This window comes from Sitodiplosis mosellana, unplaced genomic scaffold (genome assembly GCF_009176505.1).
Source record: "Sitodiplosis mosellana isolate CC-2019 unplaced genomic scaffold, AAFC_SMos_1.0 Smas_scaffold_1, whole genome shotgun sequence".
In the NCBI taxonomy this organism is placed as follows: domain Eukaryota; kingdom Metazoa; phylum Arthropoda; class Insecta; order Diptera; family Cecidomyiidae; genus Sitodiplosis; species Sitodiplosis mosellana.
In genome coordinates this window covers 8,950,844-8,971,997 of record NW_022595244.1, presented here as the reverse complement: position 1 = coordinate 8,971,997, position 21,154 = coordinate 8,950,844, and the positions used below count along the sequence as shown (strand labels likewise).

General features: G+C 36.0%; 7 protein-coding genes across 8 annotated transcripts in view; 5 read left to right on the top strand and 2 right to left on the bottom strand.

Moving 5' to 3' along the window:
• Positions 1–1,742: 1,742 nt before the first annotated feature.
• Positions 1,743–5,372, top strand: LOC129574041 (tRNA (adenine(58)-N(1))-methyltransferase catalytic subunit TRMT61A). The gene is made up of 5 exons (XM_055455354.1): positions 1,743–2,027; positions 2,114–2,413; positions 2,516–2,645; positions 4,930–5,099; positions 5,176–5,372. The coding sequence occupies exons 1-5, from the start codon at positions 1,830–1,832 to the stop codon at positions 5,314–5,316; spliced, it is 939 nt and encodes a 312-aa protein (XP_055311329.1). The 5' UTR covers positions 1,743–1,829; the 3' UTR covers positions 5,317–5,372.
• Positions 5,373–6,705: 1,333 nt separating this feature from the next.
• LOC129574033 (uncharacterized) lies at positions 6,706–8,269 on the top strand. Its single transcript, XM_055455341.1, has 3 exons — positions 6,706–6,953; positions 7,026–7,184; positions 7,258–8,269. Exons 1-3 carry the CDS (start codon positions 6,787–6,789, stop codon positions 7,316–7,318), a joined length of 387 nt encoding a protein of 128 aa, XP_055311316.1. The 5' UTR covers positions 6,706–6,786; the 3' UTR covers positions 7,319–8,269.
• A 100-nt stretch (positions 8,270–8,369) lies between these two features.
• On the top strand, positions 8,370–10,078 carry LOC129574027 (actin, muscle-like). Its single transcript, XM_055455328.1, has 4 exons — positions 8,370–8,497; positions 8,606–9,129; positions 9,300–9,719; positions 9,793–10,078. The coding sequence occupies exons 2-4, from the start codon at positions 8,625–8,627 to the stop codon at positions 9,996–9,998; spliced, it is 1,131 nt and encodes a 376-aa protein (XP_055311303.1). The 5' UTR covers positions 8,370–8,497; positions 8,606–8,624; the 3' UTR covers positions 9,999–10,078.
• Positions 10,079–12,455: 2,377 nt separating this feature from the next.
• Positions 12,456–14,663, top strand: LOC129574010 (gustatory receptor for bitter taste 66a). Of its 2 annotated transcripts, XM_055455285.1 has the most exons (6): positions 12,456–12,704; positions 12,772–12,824; positions 12,896–13,753; positions 13,864–14,049; positions 14,240–14,329; positions 14,417–14,663. In XM_055455285.1, the coding sequence occupies exons 1-6, from the start codon at positions 12,476–12,478 to the stop codon at positions 14,561–14,563; spliced, it is 1,563 nt and encodes a 520-aa protein (XP_055311260.1). In that variant the 5' UTR covers positions 12,456–12,475; the 3' UTR covers positions 14,564–14,663. The 2 variants fall into 2 exon arrangements, with proteins under 2 accessions (XP_055311260.1, XP_055311251.1); XM_055455276.1 differs by having other exon boundaries at positions 14,240–14,663.
• Positions 14,574–16,947, bottom strand: LOC129574025 (probable glutamate--tRNA ligase, mitochondrial). Its single transcript, XM_055455313.1, has 7 exons — positions 16,694–16,947; positions 16,211–16,634; positions 15,885–16,103; positions 15,648–15,755; positions 15,434–15,548; positions 15,177–15,337; positions 14,574–15,090 (listed from the first exon to the last, which is right to left on the bottom strand). The coding sequence occupies exons 1-7, from the start codon at positions 16,830–16,832 to the stop codon at positions 14,679–14,681; spliced, it is 1,578 nt and encodes a 525-aa protein (XP_055311288.1). The 5' UTR covers positions 16,833–16,947; the 3' UTR covers positions 14,574–14,678.
• LOC129574019 (probable glutamate--tRNA ligase, mitochondrial) lies at positions 16,832–19,329 on the bottom strand. Its single transcript, XM_055455298.1, has 7 exons — positions 18,992–19,329; positions 18,496–18,919; positions 18,214–18,435; positions 18,032–18,139; positions 17,844–17,961; positions 17,622–17,782; positions 16,832–17,556 (listed from the first exon to the last, which is right to left on the bottom strand). Exons 1-7 carry the CDS (start codon positions 19,146–19,148, stop codon positions 17,166–17,168), a joined length of 1,581 nt encoding a protein of 526 aa, XP_055311273.1. The 5' UTR covers positions 19,149–19,329; the 3' UTR covers positions 16,832–17,165.
• Positions 19,330–20,448: 1,119 nt separating this feature from the next.
• LOC129578380 (uncharacterized) overlaps positions 20,449–21,154 on the top strand; it is a 1,005-nt gene continuing 299 nt past the window's right edge. Inside the window, exon 1 of the mRNA XM_055466857.1 lies at positions 20,449–21,150. Coding sequence (XP_055322832.1) covers positions 20,620–21,150 — 531 coding nt within the window. The 5' untranslated portion in view covers positions 20,449–20,619. The remainder of the gene's footprint in view (positions 21,151–21,154) is intronic.

Sequence of the window (21,154 nt, the reverse complement as noted above, 5' to 3'; positions counted from 1 at the left end):
TTCTCATACGCTACCGTTTTTATATCATCTTTCAACTCGAATTAATACATTGAATACGGTAATTCGGATCGGCCACTTTTTATGTGCTATAAACATTTGTTTGATTGGTGAAAATCTTCTCAATGGATTTAATCCAATAAAAATCCAAATCATCAAATTTAGATTTTAAAAAGGAGTTCCAATCTTCGGAAGATAGAAGTTTCTTTTTTAAAATCATTCCGATAGAGTGAAGCCGTATGACTGAGATTGTAGGTGAAAAAAGTCCGAGAGAAGAAAGTTGGTGTAACGCGGAGGCGGAAAAGTATGGAAAGAGAGCCGAAGTTATTTGGTGGTTTGAGGGCATTTCTCATCATTACTTCGTGTTTTGGTATCGACTGTTTTTCGTCTTCCTCAAAGAGTAATCATAACTTTGAATGGATTGGCATCACAAGCAATCGTTTGACGTCAAAAACATCATTTTCAACCGATTAACTTTTGGCCGATTTGAATGCAAACGATCTTACAAGTGCCTCTCTCTCGCTCTCTCTCGGTCATGTGCCGTGATCAAAATAGCCCGATGAAACCGAATCAAATAGAGTACATTGATTTTAACGTTAAACTCGCTTGTTGTTGTTTTTTTGCCGTAAAATATCTACGAGAAATGTGGTTTAAATGTAGCCCTTCGATCGATACATACTTGAACAGTTACTTTTTCGAATCGATTTGTTTTTTTTTCGCTAAAACTTCAACTATCAATCATATACGGAGATATTAGGCGGAATTATTTATACCATTATCGCATACTTTGCACAGGCCACAACAAGTACATCTCCAACGCAAAATCAGACAATTTGATATGCCATGTGAAAAACCGTTTCGGAAGGAATATGCTCGAGGCGCTAAAACAATTGCCGCCGAACATAATATATCGACTCTTTGATTTTACTTCGTCTCTCGAATCAGTAGCTGCGATTTCCTCAATTGAACATTTCTATTCGAATGAAATAACTTGCAATAAGTTTTCATAAGGCCGAAGTAATTTTGACTAAATACTTACACTAAAAAATCATCGCAAATTTAAAACGATTACAGTTTTAATTTCGCCCATTTTGTTCTAGCAACATCCGATGTTGATTTGTATAATAGGTGCCACATTAGCTGCCAATTTATCCATTAGAATGATGAAAAATTGGAGGCACGACTACAGTGGGCCGATTTTACAGCGGTAAAATTACAATATTTTCATGCAAAATTGTGGCAATTAGTACGGTTTCAATTTTCGTTCGAATAATTTAATCACTCATGTTGAGATATTTACAAACGCCACATTTTGTATACATTTATGGGGTCGTCCCGGTCATTTGCATCATTTCCATTTGCTAAAGCGAATGAACAATTATTCATTTCATTGAAGCACAACTCAAGCAAGAAATGATGATTTTTGAATCAAAACAAACTTTGAAATTACAAAGCATAAACATTTTTTGATCTGAAAATTACGCCTCAACCATACAAAATGCTTTGCATAAATTTATTTATGCGAAAAATGTGATATTCCTCCATTTTTAGAATAATTTCCGCTTCAATCAAGTTACAAAGAAAACTAAAAATTTTAGTCAAAAAATGCTCTTTCTTCCTCTGCCCAAAATCATCGATTCAAATGTGCTGAGAAAAAATTGACAGATGAATACATTACATTCAGCACGAATCAATCATCGACACACGACACCAAAAGTCATGCCTTAATGTTTACATCCCATGGTTGAGGTTATGTTTTTCGCCAGCATTTCGGCAGAATGCACCGTCTGTTTGAATAGTTTTTTTTTTCTTTGTAGTTTTTATGAGTTAAAATGAGTTTTGCACGACCCAAAACGGTTATCGAAGAGAATGACACGGTCATATTGTATTTAACGGTGCAGAGTTTGCATGCGATTGATGTGTTGCCGTATATCAAAAACAAAAAAGACGAATTAATTGAGAATGTCTTCCAAACCAGCTACGGAGCATTGAAAGTGAAAGAGTTGATAGGAGTGAAATATGGTTCAAAGGTAAATTGAATGATTGAACAAACAATGTGACGTTTTATTTTGTTAATTTCATTGTGAATTGTGTGTCTCTTTTTCATTTTGATTAGGTTCAACTATCCAAAGGATGGGCATACGTGTTGCAACCAACGCCGGAACTATGGACACAAACTTTGCCGCATCGAACTCAGATCATCTATACACCTGACATTAGTATGATTCTATTTCAATTGGAGGTCAAACCGGGCAGTGTGGTCGTGGAATCAGGCACTGGCAGTGGCTCTCTATCACATTCATTTCTTCGGGCTGTTAAGCCACTTGGCCATTTGCACACATTCGACTTCCATGAACAGCGTTGTGATATTGCTCGTGAAGAGTTCAAAAGCCATGGACTCGCTGATTTTGTGACGGTGGGTATTTGCTTCGTTTTTACAAACAAAAATTTTGTTCTTCATAAACAAAAGAGAAATTAGAAAAGGTTCTTTGAAAAAAAAAAAATCTTCCATTTTCAGGTTTATCACCGTGATGTATGCGAAAGAGGCTTCACCGAAGAATTAAATGGGAAAGTTGATGCTGTATTCTTGGATTTGCCAGCACCACATTTGGCCATACCACATGCACTCAAAGCACTGAAACATTCAGGTAATACATTGAAAAATCAGAAAAATTCCCGTCTCATTCATCAGCTATTCGAATTGACTGTAACAATTGTATTCAGTGAATACTATTCACACGTTTGACGCATTCTCAACGAATCAATTGTTGAACATCAAATAAATATCCGATTGGTCATCATAAATCTGATTTGCTTACAATCAACTGCATAATTTCATGCAATGAACAACAACGTACACAGTGCAAAGCGTGAGAATATGCAGATCAGCCAGCAAACAATGCATCGAGTGTGTGTTTGTCACATAACTTAAACGCTCGCATATCAAATCCGGTTCTAATAAAGACATAAATATTAATGAGATTTATTTTGCACTTGTCGTTGACATTTTTCAAATACATTATGATTTTGTTAGTTTGCGCTGTATCCGCCAAGCTATTCGTTCGTAATTGGCGAGTGCTCGTTACATTGAACATAGGAAATAAATTGGTTTGCTCTATTTGCAAATTAAATTTCCTAGTTTGCCACGGGAAATTGGGCGTCGGTACATCAAACGTTTGGCGCGTTTCGTTTGATTTATCAAATCAATTGACAGAGCCAAAGATTTATCGTCAGACGATCACAATCAATGCAATCAAATAACCAATTAGTAAACACTCTCCACGTCCACCAAAATGACAAACGATACCCAGCTCAAATCCACTCTATAGACCAAAGTGAATTGACAATTTTCTAATCAATTAACGAAAGTTTAAAAACCAATCGCCAAACGATTTTTCAATTGAAAACCAGCTCACTGGTGATTACTGATTGAAATGAAATTGTGCCATTGAATGGAAACATAAGTCACTCTTCAGTATACATTCTCTGTCTTTGCTGAGCATTCAAGCAATGTTCATCTTATTGAGTTGGTTTCTTTTGCTCTCTTTTTCTTCATTGATTCTCTCAGCTTCCATTGAAATCAATTTGAATATGTCGATCGAATATTCACACTCACTATTCACTACAAATGTTTTTTTTCTCCATTGACGCATTCCTCGATTGAATGGCGAAGGGTTTGTCATTGAACTTGAAGATAAGATTTGAAGTGTACAAACAGAATGTTTGGTTTTTCTTGTCTCTTTTCAAATGTTTCACCGTATGTTTTGCATGAATATCGATGACATCAAACACCAAATACGTAAAAATAGAGAATATCATGTAAATCGCCCGAGTCAAACGACCGAATATGGCTATAAAAATATGTTGTGATACTGTCACAAAAATATGCTTTTAACCCATTTGATAAAATCGCAATAAATTGTTGCAAACTCAACAACAACCAAAATACAATTTGCATACGACAAAATCAGACGATTGAAATTGCGCAATAGAAATGCGCGCGCGCTCACTCGCTTGCTTGCTCAGTAGCGATTCTCAATAGACAATAAGTAATAAAACGCCACATTATTTGCATCTATTTATGGGCAAAACATGAGTATTGAATCGGTCTGTGAAAAAAAAACGGCATGCAAAAACATTTTTAGACTGTGCGTTCATCAACGGGGCAAGTCTGGGCGAATCTCGATGCAATGAGAGAATGCATACGTGTGTGTTAAGACAGAGACATATTCGGCTTGTTTACATCGTATCGGTATGACGCGACCGCGTGAGTTGAACATAAACCGTATTCGAAAAAGGTGGAAAAATGAGCGATGACGCATTTCTAAGGCATCGAATTTGTGAATGCAAACATTCCATTTGATATGCATATTAGCCTGGGTGCATCAAATCCAAATGGATATAAACACAATGATATGAATTCAATTATTGGTTATTCCATGGCAAAAAAACAGAGAAAATCCAAGAGAGAAAAAAACGATTGAGAAATATGCAGGAAGCAACTGAGAAAAAAAAACGGGGACAAATGCACTGTAAAGTGCAAACCAAGTCAACATGTCCAAGCACAAGATAAACAAAGAAGAGCTTGTCATCAGTTCGCTACTCATTATCATGTTATGCTTTTTCCCTTCTCCGTTACTGTTTGTTCTGATCATCGTACGTACGTACGCATTGTATGCAGTCGATCGTAACCATTGTCGTCGTGATGGCATTGATTTGCATTTATTTTCGCTTCTTCTTCACTGAACGTGTTTTTTTCTTTCTCCTTTTTGATATTCACGAAATATTGATAAACAAAAACAAAATGCACATTCCGCGATCTTATTCACTTATTTCTTTCGTTTCCCATGCATCGTGTAGTACTCGAAATTTAGGTCAATGGCAATCGCAATAAACACTACATTTATTTCGTTATCTCGTATATAATTTTAGGCGGACGCTTCTGCTCATTCTCACCGTGCATCGAACAGGTTCAACGAAGCTGCGAAGCATTAGAACAGAACGGTTTTGTGGAAATTCAAACCATGGAAATTTTGCAAGTCGAAGAATACGTTAAAACAAAGGTTATCAACGTTTTGGACTTGGAATTTTTGAAAACAAAGGTAATTCTATTCGACTAGTTACACGGGCAACTGAATATTATTTAAATGACCGTTTTTTTTTGTTCTTGATTCACAGAAACCCGAAGATGTAGACGCTAAGGATTTGAAAACTACAAAAGAACAAAAGAAATATGTAACGACACAAGTTCCATATACAATGCCAGGCCATACGGGTTACCTCACATTCGCCACTATTCCACCACTGTTTGCGCGATAAATTCCAAAAATGTGTAACGAAAAATGCTAAAATAAATGAATTTTAATGGAATCAAGTGTTAGCAGTGTCTTTTTTTTCGAACGACCTGTTGTTTTTGTTTTCGACCATTTTTTTTCTATTGTTCATAATCAAAATGCGACAATGTGTCGTAAATCAATCAGATTAATATTTTATTTTTCACAGAGTGAGGAGAAATGTCTTTGTTTACAAGAATCCAAATTGCTACATTTTCAGTCAACAAATTTCAAAGCATATGAAACCATCTTCAGCATTTGAATTGCGATTCCAAATATCCAAATTGAATTTTCTGTACACATGATCTCCAATATAAATAGAAGCAGCCCTTTCTTTAGATTTCACTATCACTTTTGAAGTTTCAATCGGTGCATTTCTTCTGATCAACTTAATCAACAACTTAGTCCACACGATGGCCGTTCATTTAAGAGTACTATTTGTACAAATTATTGTGCTGTTGTGTTTTTTACTTGTTTCATCACAAGGAGAACCAATAGATCCACCAAAAGTGGAGCAGCTGCCAGCAATTCGGTACCCACTCGATAAACCGTAAAACTTGGTTGCTAATTAGTTTTGCAAGACGTTTTTCATCTTTTTTTCAATATTCTAGTGATATTCCTGGTGTGAAAAAGCTACCAATTATCGATTGTTTGTTTGAGGACAAAGCAGAACCCATTAATGAACAAGACGATCAAAAGTATGTATTCAGTTTAAAATACGGGATAGTTAGCAATTGAGTGATTAAAATAAGAGCGCGGCTTACATTTGAATCTAATTCTGAATCTCCTACTTTACCGTTTTTATAATTGTTTCTTACGATGTATCAACCAGAAAAATCGTTGCTCTAAAGTCACCTGTGTTCGGATGGATCAAAAAGAAGGTAAAAAAGACAGACTTTTCGAAGGTTTTTGATGGGTAAGTCGGGGTTTATATGAATACATTGTTTGTGTAGGAAAAGAATCGATTTTTACTCATTTATTGTTGAATTTCCATGTTCATAAGGTCGAAGCAAGCAGCTGAAGGCATATTGAAGGGAAAATAACTCCAGAATTCGTGTGGAAACAAATTAACATCTATATTGAAAATGATCTCCCTGCTATTTTTTTATTATAAAGAACCATTTTATTTTCGAAAATATGTATTATGTTATTCAATTCAAGATATTGTTTATTTTTCATTCAAACGTTTTAATCGCAATAAATTTATGGGAATGGGTATGAAAGCAAATGGGAAAAATGTAACATTTTAATTTATTCAGCACAATTAATGATCTCAAAAATGTTCCTATTGGCGCATTAGTTATCAGTTTCTGCTAGAAATAGTAGTTCGCATAATTTATAATTATAGTCTGATCGATTGTGAGTGTTGATCTTATTTGGTTTTGAGTAAGGCTCGACATCGGTTCAATTGTTAAATCTTGATAGCGTTCGTTCACAAATAAATCAACAGAGTGCAATGTGTTTAGCTGGCTTTTTGGCGGAACTTTTATGCTGTATTGCAGAGAGTGTGGAAGAGTTTGAGGAAGTTAAAATTGTTGTCGAGGAAATTGAACAATTTGCTTCTGCTGTGGATGAAGTGAAGAAAATCTCATCAAGCAACGAAGATCTTTCAAACAGTGATTGGTGTGTACTTCTCTTGTTCGAATATATTTTGAGCTTTTTTTTCTGTATTCTCATTTCCAACTTATGTCATAGTCATCAATCTACTCAATCCGACGCAAAATCAATGCTTGTGAAGAATATTGTAGGTGCTGCAATTCAAGCAAATCCAACGGTTAGTGCAATAAAAAATACGTTGGGCGCCATAAAAGATTATCGAAATGGTGAAGAAATTTCAGACATTGTCAAAGAACGGTCAGTTAATTCTAACTCTTTCAGCAAATTGGAAAAGAATATTAATAAGTGTGCACATTTTTGTCTATTTAAGGACTGTTCAAATGGTTGAAGACCAAGTTCCAAGTGTCGTATTAAAACATGCAGAAGCCTAATTGAAAAATGGGATCGAAAAAGTGACGGAGAATTGAAGAAAAGCATCATGTTTTGTATTATATTTATTGGGAGCTAGTTTTTGAAATTGTGGAGACTATTTTATTAGGCTAGGTGTTAGGAGTAAAATTATAATGCAGAGAAAGAGAGAGAGCGCAATGATATAGTAAAACGGATGAAATTATTGAATAACTATGCTATTCACAGTATATTTGAAATTGTCTAAAAAGCAAGCATTTTATTTTTGGGCATGACATGATGGAAATAATATTTCCGAAAAATATATACATTCCAAATGCAACCGGTCAGTGTTTTGTTTCTTTGCTTTTGTTTATTTTCTACTTTTGATTTCGTCAATTTTTTCGAATTGCATTAATTCAGCGACGGTATGGAAAATCACTCTCGTTCGTTCTATAGTGACACGCTTCTCATCAATTTTGAGCGTTACTCAAGTGAATATTCCACATTGAATAGCACCATTCCTTCATCGAAATTTGATCTATTTAAAAGAAAACCACAGACAAAATTGTACATGAAATGCGTTTAACAATAGATGTTCCTTAGGTCGAGAACAAATGAATTTCTAATTAAAATTTATTTTTGTAATATATATTCATCGTCATGCGCAAATGCTTAATTCATTCAGTGCATCCACAAATGTTCGAAATGACACTAAAATCGCTGATGCTGCAACCGACTCGACCATAAATGGTTACACAGCATTTGGCACCAATTGTAATGCATTTGCATGAATCAGTTTTTGTTTTTGGTGCATCGCAAATGTCATACTTTGTGTAATGGCTAATCTTCAATAACTATAATTAAATAATAATTCACACTGCAAACGATGATGCATCCATGTCAGTCGAGCGAGAGAGAGAGAGAATGAATGCACAAATTCAATTCATAAGGAAAACTATAAGACTTTCAACGTGATTCAATTCGAGCGAGAGGTAAACCTATTATTATGACAAAAATATGCATTCCGTCGGAATTTCTATTATTCTGCCGGAATTGTTGTTGGCCCCTCTCTAATTATTGCCACAATTTATATTTATAATTTAGTGATGCATAGCCTGTGCAGTTGTCCACCACTATAAATGAACAATCAGATCGAATATTCCCGTTACTTTTAGTATTCGGTGCTCATCGTAAACATCGTTCTCGGGCTTTTGAAGAAAGTGAGTGGATTGTGTTGTCTCAAGAGGAAATAATATTCAATTTATTTTGCATCATTTAACCGTGTTTGCGAATAATCGAACAAATTAATTCCATTGTTCTTATAATAGCAATAAAATTGATTGAAACATGTGTGACGACGATCCAGCAGCTCTTGTTGTCGACAATGGATCGGGAATGTGCAAAGCGGGTTTTGCTGGAGATGATGCACCGCGTGCTGTTTTCCCATCGATTGTCGGCCGTCCAAGGCATCAAGGCGTGATGGTTGGCATGGGTCAAAAAGATTCATATGTCGGTGATGAAGCGCAGAGCAAACGAGGTATTCTCACACTGAAGTATCCGATCGAACATGGGATCATCACCAACTGGGATGATATGGAAAAAGTGTGGCATCACACATTCTATAATGAATTGCGTGTTGCACCCGAAGAACATCCGATTTTATTGACCGAGGCACCATTGAATCCAAAGGCCAATCGGGAAAAAATGACACAAATCATGTTTGAAACCTTCAACTCGCCAGCTATGTATGTGGCCATTCAAGCGGTTTTATCACTCTACGCTTCTGGTCGCACAACTGGCATCGTTTTAGATTCCGGAGATGGTGTTTCGCACACTGTGCCTATTTATGAAGGTTAGTGACTTCGACGAATTCCATTTTCTTGACAAAAAATGAATAAAAAATTCATACTTCGTTCGAAAAAATATTTTAGAAGAAAAATTCAGAATAACACTATGAAAATTGTGCGAGAATCAGATATTGTTTTTTACTTTACCAATGAAAATAATCGATCGATTTTTCAGGCTATGCTTTACCACATGCAATTTTACGTTTGGATTTGGCTGGTCGCGATTTAACTGATTATTTGATGAAAATCCTCACCGAACGAGGATATTCGTTCACAACGACAGCTGAACGAGAAATTGTCCGAGATATCAAAGAAAAGCTGTGCTATGTGGCTTTGGACTTTGAACAGGAAATGGCAACTGCATCGGCTTCTACATCATTGGAAAAATCGTACGAGTTGCCAGACGGTCAAGTTATCACCATTGGCAATGAACGTTTCCGTTGCCCTGAATCATTGTTCCAGCCATCATTCTTGGGTATGGAATCATGCGGCATTCATGAGACTGTTTATAATTCAATCATGAAATGCGACGTCGATATCCGAAAGGATTTGTATGCCAACACCGTGCTCTCAGGTGGCACCACCATGTATCCAGGCAAACAAACTAGAATAACTATTGATTTTTTCTCCCCAATTTGATTATCTCATTTTCTTTTCTATTTTTACAGGTATTGCGGATCGTATGCAGAAGGAAATCACTGCATTGGCTCCGTCGACAATTAAAATCAAGATTATTGCACCGCCTGAACGTAAATACTCCGTCTGGATTGGCGGCTCAATTTTGTCATCGTTAACTACGTTCCAACAAATGTGGATCTCAAAATCGGAGTATGACGAATCTGGCCCATCAATTGTTCACCGCAAATGTTTCTAAACGAACAAAAGTGCACACTGCACATGATATGTTGTTATGTAAACGATTTGTTTGAGTAAACAACGATTTTCATCCATAAATTTATTCGGTGTTCTTTTTCTAGTTCGTTTAATTTGATAAAACTGCTCTAAGTCCGTTGCATAACTTCATGTAACAACTTCGTGAAAATTCATAAATTCAAACAAAAAAAAATAAACAAAATACGTGGATTTTTTCTTTTTTCATAATTTCCAACATATTTAGCGGAACGTATACCAAAAGCCTCATTCGTGTTTATACCGTCGGTCAAGGATATGCTCTTTTTAATTGTAACCTACGTTCTTTGGAGTGTATACAACTGTACATTTTCTCATCACTTGATATTGTGTTCAAGGAAATTTTTAGCTTGCATTGATCTTGGTTGATGTGGACATATATTTTCCAGAAGATTTAAATTTAGACTGTGTGAAATTACATCGTTTTTTATTGCAATGATTGGACCAATCAGATTGGTAATCTTTGGGAAAGTACTTCCTTAATCAATCAAACAAACAGTGGCCAGTTTACTATATAGCTATCCCTTTTCCGCTCATTCATCATCGACATTCTTCCGCTCAACTTTTCTGTATAACATTTTCGCTCCAAACTACTCATATGCGTGTCATACTAAGCGTGAAAATCAGCGTAGACAAATGAAAAAGTTTTGATTTTTGTCCACTATCCCCTGAAAAGTGTATTTTTGCGCTAGTAAAATCATAATTTTATTGTTGTTTTTGAACGTCATATCTTTAATATACAAGTATCTAAGATTTAATATTCCCGTTACAAAGTGGATATCATAAATGAAAGCAGAGTTTTAATTGAACTTTGCAACTTCAAAACATCGACGTGTTTTCTCAGCCAAGTGCCTAGTCAGGATACTACGATCCAAATTAGCTATAAATAGATTGCAAATCAAACATTGTATTCAGTCTTATTCAATAAATATCTCATTAATATCAGTGGTGTACTACTCATTATTTTACATGAATGTGTCTTTTGTTCATTGTATCCAGTCATTGATGAGAATTTTTGCAAATTGAGTGAATGTGCCGGAAAAAGAATATCATCCTTGAACTTTATCGAAGAAATCCACGTATGCATTTTATTGATACGGCTAAGAATTTCCTATTGATATGATTTCACAAAAAAGGTTAAAATTTTGGTGTATCAAAGAATCTATTGGTTAAAAGGATTGTCAATGTTATCAAAGCCATTTAATGCAATGCAACAATATGAAACACCTTACACCGAAACGAAATATTAGAAAATCGGAAAATTTAAAATGTTCAAAGAAAGAATCGACAGAAATATGATTCAATTATCATTTTGGGTTTTCAATAAATTTTTGATTCCCACGTAGAAAATGCAGAATGTAGGCATTGCGTTGCGTAAAATTCATTAGAAAGAAATCAAAAGAATTGGCTTCTTTTTATTTATTTATTTATTTAATCATCTCTGTGTGGGCAATTATTGGGGAAACCACACAAAAAACCCATTTTCGTTTTATACATTTTAAAATAAGTATGTTTAGTAGGCCCTATCGCACTCACATAGTAAGATAATTAAATTTACTTTATTGTATGAGGAATTGATACGTTTTCATATTAACCTATAATGGCGGCTATGAAATCCATACTGACGACAACATTCAACCAGCCTCTAGTGGTCATACACATAACACACGTTGAGCGGTCAATATATGCACGCAATACAAACACGCTAGCATAGGATTTATACGGTTTGTGCGAATGGCTACTTGATTTTCGGCCATGCATACGCTTATGTGATTGAAATCTTCAACTATCACAACAAGCGTCGTGTCAGTAGAGCTCGTCTTATGTTTACATTGGAAATACGTGTTATTGTTGTTGTAGCTTCATCAACCTATAGTTGTCATTCATTTTGTATGTTATGTTTTTGATTTAGTTCGCATTTCAAGCCACATCTGCAAAGCGCCTACATGTATTTCTTCGATAAAGTTCAAGGATTTTTCCACTTACCAACGAATACATTGAAATCAGCAATTGTTCTCATCAATAAAAATATTATTGTAATATTTCATATTCAGTCATATATTTGGAAAATATACCTTTGAAAGCGTTTTGATTTTTTTTCTCCATATACCCTCTTCCTTTTTCAATAGCTTTTACATGTCATTTATTTTCACTTAAAATGAAACGTAATAATTTGTTCACGCTTCAATGTAGATCTCATCGTTGCGCGACAATTTCATTTTACCATGACGAAAAGGACGCGTCGATTATGTGTTCCATAATAATAAATGAATTTTATCGGATCCTAGATAAAATCACAATCGAAATAATTACCTAATTAAGCGATGACCAGCGACATCCTTATATTAGCTGTGTTCGAAAGTGCTTCGTTCATTTGTTCGAGCAGAGTGAACAGGACAACACCAAAAAGAAGTTGAAGAAGTTGAAACAATTTCGAAAAAAATGGCTGTAAAATCCAACATGAATTTTTCTGAAGCCATCAGTTATATTTTTTACGTGACCAAATTATTCGGTCTGATACCGTATTCACTATCGCAATATCGTCAGCATAAAATTTTGGTTAGTTCATATTTCGGCAATATTCTATCGATTGCTGCGTTGGGCGCCTATGTGTTTTACTATCATTATGTTGTGACCCAGACTTATTTCGATGGCAATCCCTTTAATTCCGGTAAGAGCAAAACAAAATGTGAAGAAAAATAGTGGGCAAAAATAAGGGGATTTAATCTTGGAAACAGGTACATTGACGACAATTATTGGCATTTTCATTTTGTACATGGAACCAATAATGGTAAGTTGTCTAACTTTGTCCAAATCTTTTCGACTTAGAAATATATTCAACCTACAATCTCATAATATTAGATGACATTGGATATGTTGGCAACGCTCATCAATCAGCGTCACTTGGTCCGGTGCATTCAGCGTTTGGAGCAAGTGGATGAAAAATTGGCCAAAGAAAATGTCCAAATCGATTATCGAACTCTGAAACGGCTTTCGCTCATTCTGATCATCGTGACTTTGTTTCGAAAATTTTTAATGATGTTATTTGGGTTTTTTGTGTTTGAATTGAATGTTGTGCAATTGTGGTCGATGTATGTGCCGATTTGTGTGAGTGTTTTATCAAAAATCTTTTTTGTATTGATCGTGTGTAACATTCGTAAGAAATTCGATGCAATTAATTCGTATCTGGACGAATTGGCCAATTCATTGAATTCGTTGAATGAGAACAATTCACTGAATAAGAATAATTCGAATGAGGAAACCGTCGGAGTTGATAATAATAACGTGCAGAATAAATTCCATACTCGTCCAACGAATGCGCCAGCGGCAACATTTCAACCGGGCTATTTGCAACAGGAAATTGTTGTGAAACCAAAACCGAAATTTTTCCAAATCATGACCAGACCCGCTTTGAACTTGGTTAAACCATTCGAATCGCGAGAATTTGTTGGAAACATTGGGTTCTCTCGATCCGGTCAAATGAATGATTCGGTTCGATTTCCGATTAACGAATTCCCTTTGGCAAGAAACGGACCAATTGTGGTTGGTGACAAATTTGATAAACGGCTCACCAACTTGTGCTTTTTGCACGATGAAATATGCGAAATTGTTGGCATTGCAAACTACATGTTCAGTTTTCAAATGTTGATGCTCATGGCGTACGGCTTTCTCGGGATTACTGCTCAACTTTATTTTGTATACTGCGGCCTAGCCAATCAAGTAAGCACTTGTAATACTTTTATATTTTTTCGAAATATTTTCCAAACATTCCAGTGTTTAACTGCTACCCATTTCGATACATTTATAATCATTCTTTTTTTCCTCCATAGCCTGTTCCCCGATTATTCCGTTCGGCTGAGAATATTGGCATTTCATCCGTTCTCATCATATCAACGGCAGTTGTTTGCGTCTATGTGATTTACGTGTGTTGGCAAACGAAGAATTCCGCCGAGAAAACGGGTGTGTTCCTGCATAAATTGGCCAATATCGTCGATGAAAATCATTTTTATGAAACCGTGAGTAGCTTTTTAATTTCTTTCATGATCTAATTTCAATTTATTGATACAATTCATTTATTTTCAATTTATTATCGTTGACCTAATTTAGCTTTTTCGAATAAACATGTTTTCCATTTTTTTTAAAATTCAACAATTTTCGATATTTCCACTTTTAATTATCATTAATATGACATGCATTTCTACACAGATCAATCATCTATCCTTAAAACTATTGAACCATCAGTTGAACTTCACTGCTTGTGGCTTCTTCGATTTGGATATGACAACAATTTATGCAGTATTTTTCATTTTTTTTTCCACTCAAACGAATTTCCTCGGGCGCAATTTAATGATTGTTATCCTTTCATTGTCCGTTTCATTTCAGATCACGGGCGCGATTACCAGTTACCTGATCATTTTGATACAATTCAATGTCGCAGCGCAAAGAAGTAAGAAATTATACCTTCAAAATGCGAATAACAGCGCTTCACCAATTGAAGTTGCAATTAAAAATGACTCAAATGGCGATTAAAAACAGCACATTAAATTCTAATTCAATGTTAACAAGATTTTATTGTGTATTTTTACATGTGATTTGATCACGATTAGCACCTGTTCGAGTGAATAAATGTTTTACAAAAACCAATTTAGTTCGCTGTTTCAGCCTTTGACTTTTTATCAGCCGATGGTGTTCGTGATAGTCGTTGGATGGACCCGTTTTTGCCTAGAATTTCCATCATCTCTGCCACTTGATATCCGTCTTTTTTACTACTCAACAATGCGCGTAGCAGTCGCATCATTTGACCGAAATTAATTCCCTCTCTCTTTGCAAAGCCACGCAACATTTTGACCAGCTCTGGTTTTGTGAACTCAGCACTTCTCAGTTCGGATGTTAATTTGTTCATCCAATCCGGCTCGGTATAATCTGCTTGCAATTCGGGCAAAATCCACAAAAACGACGGATCACCTTCAACTAATTGCTGCAAATTATCCAGGTTGTTACTCGCGAATTTCAATGCATTTTTTATGTGCTCATCACCCAAATCCAACACATCGACACTGGAATAAAACATTATTATTGGTGGTTATCAATAGCTGATCCAATTTAAGTAAATAAAGAATGAGCTCTATAACTTAAGACTAACCTTTCGGGGAACGATTTTTTGATGAGCTGTCGCGCTTGCTCAACTAATCGATTGATCAAAACCGGATCGTTTACTTGCCTTTGAATTTCGAGTCTATTGCATTCATGAAGGTCAGAATGTTGCAAACGGCTGGGATAGTTATTGACTTTGGTTATGTCAAACTTAGAATGAAAAGACAAGCAATTTAATGATAAGTGATAAATTCATTGAATCAAATCGGCAAACTCGATGTGAAACATCTTATTGCATATACTTACTGCTTGTATGAGCTCATCCATTGAATGATATTTTCCTACAGATGAATCCCAATTGAAACCACCACCATTTCTTGTGATGTAATTGTTTAGCGCTTGCGGGAAAATGCCAAGTTTTCTGAAAAGAATTTCATTTTTATTAATTATCAATTGAGAATATTGATGCTGAAACCTAATTTGCAACCTTAGCTAAGAAGAACTCGAATAATAAACTCACTTATAATAGTCCACATTGGCATCATCATGTCGTTTGCTTAATTTCGTTCCTTTTGTACTTAAAATAATGGGCAAATGTGCGTACGATGGCGGTTTCCAATTGAATGCACTAAAAGGACAGAAATTCATTAAATAAAAGAAATAAATGAAAGTTGAAATTTTTGTACGGAATATCTTTCTTGAAAATGTCTATGCAATATTCCTTCAAAGAGATATTTCAAAAGGGATTTATACTTACTGATACATGGCCAAGTGTTTCGGAGTTGAAATTTGCCATTCAACACCTCGAAGCACGTGTGAAATCTCCATCAAGTGATCATCGACAACGTTCGCAAAATGATATGTTGGAAATCCGTCTGATTTCATGATCACAAAATCGCCTTCAGACTGCATACTGAATGTTTTCTGGCCATAAATTAAATCGTTGAATGTTTCGTCCGTTTGATTAAGCTTGAACCTGGTGAGAGTAAAAATAAAATAAATCGATGAAGATTTTATTCCATTTATGCAAAGAAGGTGTCGTTTCAATAACTAAATTATCTCAATATAATAGAATACGTTCACCTCACAACTTTTGGATCATTTCTCGCTAATTTTTCGGCTACTTTTTCCGGTGGCAAATGCCTGCATCTGTTATCATACTTCGGAATTTCATTGGCTCTCATTGCATCCCGTCGTAGCAGCTCTAATCGTCGTTCAGTGCAAAAGCAATAATACGCGTGTCCGTTCGCAACAAGTGTTTCCAAATGTTGATTATACAATGCGAGCCGTTGGCTTTGCACGTATGGTCCAAAGTCACCTCCATGCAAGACACTTTCATCGGGTTTGATTCCTGCCCATTCCAAATTCTGAAAAAGACTCTCCTGTGCACCAGTTACCACTCTCATTTGGTCAGTGTCTTCAATTCGGACGATGAACTTGCCTTGACGTGCCCGAGCAAATAGGTAATTGTAGAGTGCCGTGCGCAGTCCACCCAAATGAAGAAAACCTGGAAATTTAATCTAGCTTAAGTCATACTACAAAACAGTATTCATTCATTCAACATACCAGTTGGGCTTGGTGCAAATCTCACACGCACCGCGCAATTTGGCGATGCTTCACTCTGACCTGTACTACAACACCTGTAGAATCGATCCGTGGAGTTTGTTCGCAGTAGAACTCTAACAGGTCTCAAATTTAACAACATTTTTATGGGAAAAATTACAAATTATTCAGCATCATTCTTGAATCTATCATGGTTCAAACACTGTATGTGACAACCGGTGTAGATGTCAATCGCTTTGGAATGCTCAAACGTAGTACTAGATCCAATGGAAAAAATGATAACAAATAGATTGTTTTTTTTATTTGAATTCAAATGTATTCCATTTTATTAATATATTCAATGAAATTGTATTTGTTCGTCGCTTGGGATCGCATGCCAAAACAAATACTGAAAACATGAATGATATATTTAAAATACAATCCCTTGTGAGTAACTACTCACAACTCATCGAGACGATTCATTTTTTTTTTGATTTTATTTGTCACTTTTTTTCCTCGTGATACGTTTTATTGTCGCTGTCTTTCCTAAGATTTCCATCATATCCGCGACGCCAGGTCCCTCTTTGATGCCAGCCAGCATGGTACGCAACGAGGCCATGAATTTGGGGAATTTCAAATTATTTTCCTTTGAAAATTCACGCAGCAATTCAGAGAGGCGTGTTTTATCGAAATCACCACTTTCAAGGGCCGCTACCAATTTACCCACCCATTCCGACTGGATGTTATCGGGTTGGATTTTTGGTAGTATCCACAAAAATGACAATTCACCCTCGACCAATTGTTGCAACGACTGTAGACGCTCTGTGCCCACCGACCAGTTTAACACGTTGCGAATGTGTTGATCGTCTAGATCAAGACTGTCAATGCTGTCGAATGGTGAAAGACGCAATTTGTTTAAAATTAGATCATTTAATGTAAACACAGGACTTACTGTTTTGGATATGTTCGTTTTATAAGTTCTTGAACTTGTTTCACGATTTCATCACATAATGCTGGATCCTTTATGTGTCGAATCAGTTCCAAACGATTACAATCGTCCAAGAGTTCGGTTTTTAATCGACTCGAATTTTTATTTATCCTTTCGATGTCGAACTGCAATAAATTAATGTTTATAATTAGGAGTAAAGCTTAAATTTTTTCGAATAAACCATACAGCTTTTATTAATTCATCCATTGTGAAATTTCTGAGCTTCGCACCTGGTTCACGTACGAAACCACCACCGCTCAATGTTATGTAGTTAACCAGGGCAAGCGGGAAAATTTTCCGATCTCTGCAAATTGAAGGTGAATGCGTTAATGATTAAAATTGCTGTTAACAATTGGTGAATGGTGTGAATTTACCGGTAATAATCAACATTAGCGTGATCGTGTCGTTTGCTAAGCTTTGTTCCGTCTGGGTTCAATATCAACGGCAGATGACCGAATTGTGGTGGTTTCCATCCAAATGCACTGAAAAATGTACACAAAATAGTTAACAAAAAGTTGGAACCAAGCTACTTGTTTCATGATCATCATCAACTTACTCATACAACAGTAAATGTTTTGGTGTGGAAATTCTCCATTCAGCACCGCGTAGCACATGTGTTACTTCCATTAGATGATCGTCGACAACATTCGCAAAATGATACGTGGGAAATCCGTCCGATTTGATAATGATTGGATCACCTTCGTCACTCACATCGATACTCATTTCGCCAAAGACTAAATCGTTGAACTCAGGTACGGTTTCCGATTCCAATTTAAACCTAAAATTACCGGCTCATTCAATTCGCTAGCCCTTTAATTCTATTGTGTGTTGGTCTTACCGAATGCACATTGGATCGTTATTTGCTAGTTTTTCAGCCACTTGAACCGGTGTCAAATGTCGACATCGATTGTCATATTTCGGTATTTCGTTGGCTTCAATCGCCTCCTTACGCAATGTTTCCAGTCGTTTTTCTGTGCAAAAGCAATAATAGGCACTGCCATTTTCGAGTAGTTTCCTCACCTCTTGCCGATATATTTTGAGTCGTTGACTTTGCACATACGGTCCATAGTTGCCGCCATGAATCACACTCTCGTCAGGCACGATGCCGGCCCATTCTAAATTTCTGAAGAAATTTTGTTGTGCATCTGGAACGGTTCTTGACTGATCGGTGTCTTCAATACGGACGATAAATGTTCCATTGTGTGCTTTGGCATAGAGAAAGTTGATTAAAGCCGTTCGTAAACCACCCAAATGCAAATAACCTGTGGACAAAATGGATCAATTCTTTGCAATGTGTTTTTACTATAGCGTTGCATTTAGAAAGACGTATTTACCTGTTGGACTGGGTGCAAACCGGACACGAACGGATTTATTAGCTACATTTTGTGAACAATCATGCACATCGCTCTGTTGTGTACTACAATATCTAATATATACCGATTTTGTGTTCTGCCTCAGCAACAATTTTATGGGATTGATACGAAAAAGCATTTTATCCGCTTTAATTTCTTTACTTTGACCACATTTGCATTGGTTCGATACGGTACATTCACTTCGATAACAAGAAAATATTGACGGACACTTTCTTTCTGTTGCAGTACTTTTTCTGATTGAAATTTTTTAATCATATTCTCATGATGTTTTGACAGCTCAAGTACATTCTGTCATTGTCAGTGGGCCAGAGAAAAGGTACTTGGAAGCAGTGGAAAGAACACTGGATGTGAAGTACTAGCACAACCAAGCTGGCTAGAATTCTTTACCGAATAAGGAGTATTTTGAAATATAAACATTTAAAATTCAGATTGATACAATAGATTAAATAATATTATTACTTTTATATGCGCTATATCGTTGAATAAATTGAAATTTCGCAGAAAAAAAACTTTTCCAATTGAAAAAAATTTGCCTACAACTTAAAATTTATGCCATTTGCATGTGAAATTGCTCGATATTCAACGTACAACATGTACATTTTTCCTTGTTTTTTCCTACTAATTTGGGATTTTTATCATTCAAATCGAATCGATAAGAAATCTCGTTTATTTTTACTCTGACTTGAATACAAATGGCTAGTGCCGAAAAAAAAGTTGCTTTAATTGTTCAATATTGTCCTTTACTTGTGCCACCAATTTTGGGTTTATATGATAAACCACATCGAAACGAACATCGTTCATTCAAATATCGTGTTCATGAGTTCATTAGCATTATAAATATTTCAGCTCGCGTTTACTTTCGGAACCATACACTTATTTCGCCGTATTTGCTCCATATATGACACAGTATGCACACCCATAAACCATTGTCTGGATTTTGTTTTCGCCATTCCAAAGCAATACAAAATATTACAAAACATATTTCTCGTCCAACACCACACACAAAATCACAATTGTCTTTATTATAAATTCGATTAGAAAAATTCATATGAATCATATGATTATGACCCTGTATTTCAAGAATATTTATATTGAGCCAAAAATTTTGATATCGCTATGATAGCGATCATGTTCCGCAAAGCGATTTGTGTGGTATATTTCGCGTGTGTGTGGCACCTCGACCACCGAACGCTTCAGCACGCTGATATCGTATGAAATGGGCCAATGTCAGCATTGCACCGCATCATGCATACTAAATAGTCCAAAAAAAAAATCGAACCAACTCATGTTTTTATTACTCACCTCGCACCTCGTGCCAAAGATTGCATTTGTTCCAAAATAAAAACAACATATGTAATCATATATCTCGAATAATAATTTTTCTTATATTGTTTTTCCATAAACGTACACGCATGTACTGAATTGGTGTATCGCTTTAATTGCGATTGTTACAAAATGTGTTACATCGATTTTTTGGATCAAGTATAAAAACTGCGATCGATATGACAATCGATATCAGTGCTTGTTTGGATTTTAATCAATAAACATCATTTAATTATTTCATTGAAACGTGAAATTCACCTATTAAAATGATTGCTAAAATTTTGATTGTTGCTTTGTTGTGTGTGGCGTACACTTTGGCCGAGGCACCATTTAAACGTTATCGCTACCAACGGTTCCGTCAAGCACCATCGAGACAATTCTTTGCAAGACAAGAAGCACCGTATCCAGAATCAACCGGAGGTGAACCAGCCGCCGAATATGGTCCACCACCAACAACAACTACTCCAGCTCCAACCTATGGACCACCGCCACCAGCTTATGGGCCACCAGCAGCTCCAGGAGATGTTGAACCTGCTGAGGCTCCAGACACAGAAGTCGTTGCCGCACCATCACGATTCACACAATTTGGCGACAAATTGTCGTTGCCAGCGACTAAAGGACCACAAAAATTCTCACAACGTTTGGAACTTCAACAACAAGTGAAACAATTCCCAAGCCAACAACAAGTTGTTAACCCATTCGTGGCTCCAGTCGGTGCAAAACCAACACAATTCGATACTCGAATTGCACCAACACAATTCGCCACCCCAGTTGCACCAACACAATTCGCCACCCCAGTTG

Excerpts from the sequence above, each read along its gene's own strand:
- LOC129574041 (XM_055455354.1), top strand. The coding sequence starts at position 1,830 with ATGAGTTTTGCACGACCCAAAACGGTTATCGAAGAGAATGACACGGTC. Across the intron at positions 2,028-2,113 it reads GAGTGAAATATGGTTCAAAG|GTTCAACTATCCAAAGGATG; the intron begins GTAAATTGAATG and ends CATTTTGATTAG. Across the intron at positions 5,100-5,175 it reads TGGAATTTTTGAAAACAAAG|AAACCCGAAGATGTAGACGC; the intron begins GTAATTCTATTC and ends CTTGATTCACAG.
- LOC129574033 (XM_055455341.1), top strand. The coding sequence starts at position 6,787 with ATGTGTTTAGCTGGCTTTTTGGCGGAACTTTTATGCTGTATTGCAGAG. Across the intron at positions 6,954-7,025 it reads GATCTTTCAAACAGTGATTG|TCATCAATCTACTCAATCCG; the intron begins GTGTGTACTTCT and ends CTTATGTCATAG. Across the intron at positions 7,185-7,257 it reads TCAGACATTGTCAAAGAACG|GACTGTTCAAATGGTTGAAG; the intron begins GTCAGTTAATTC and ends TGTCTATTTAAG.
- LOC129574027 (XM_055455328.1), top strand. The coding sequence starts at position 8,625 with ATGTGTGACGACGATCCAGCAGCTCTTGTTGTCGACAATGGATCGGGA. Across the intron at positions 9,130-9,299 it reads CACTGTGCCTATTTATGAAG|GCTATGCTTTACCACATGCA; the intron begins GTTAGTGACTTC and ends TCGATTTTTCAG. Across the intron at positions 9,720-9,792 it reads TGGCACCACCATGTATCCAG|GTATTGCGGATCGTATGCAG; the intron begins GCAAACAAACTA and ends CTATTTTTACAG.
- LOC129574010 (XM_055455276.1), top strand. The coding sequence starts at position 12,476 with ATGGCTGTAAAATCCAACATGAATTTTTCTGAAGCCATCAGTTATATT. Across the intron at positions 12,705-12,771 it reads TGGCAATCCCTTTAATTCCG|GTACATTGACGACAATTATT; the intron begins GTAAGAGCAAAA and ends TCTTGGAAACAG. Across the intron at positions 12,825-12,895 it reads TGTACATGGAACCAATAATG|ATGACATTGGATATGTTGGC; the intron begins GTAAGTTGTCTA and ends TCATAATATTAG.
- LOC129574025 (XM_055455313.1), bottom strand. The coding sequence starts at position 16,832 with ATGTTGTTAAATTTGAGACCTGTTAGAGTTCTACTGCGAACAAACTCC. Across the intron at positions 15,549-15,647 it reads GCCAATGTGGACTATTATAA|AAAACTTGGCATTTTCCCGC; the intron begins GTGAGTTTATTA and ends AATTCTTTTCAG. Across the intron at positions 15,338-15,433 it reads TGGATGAGCTCATACAAGCA|TTTGACATAACCAAAGTCAA; the intron begins GTAAGTATATGC and ends TTTCATTCTAAG.
- LOC129574019 (XM_055455298.1), bottom strand. The coding sequence starts at position 19,148 with ATGCTTTTTCGTATCAATCCCATAAAATTGTTGCTGAGGCAGAACACA. Across the intron at positions 18,140-18,213 it reads AAACATTTACTGTTGTATGA|TGCATTTGGATGGAAACCAC; the intron begins GTAAGTTGATGA and ends TACATTTTTCAG. Across the intron at positions 17,557-17,621 it reads AAACGAACATATCCAAAACA|CATTGACAGTCTTGATCTAG; the intron begins GTAAGTCCTGTG and ends ACCATTCGACAG.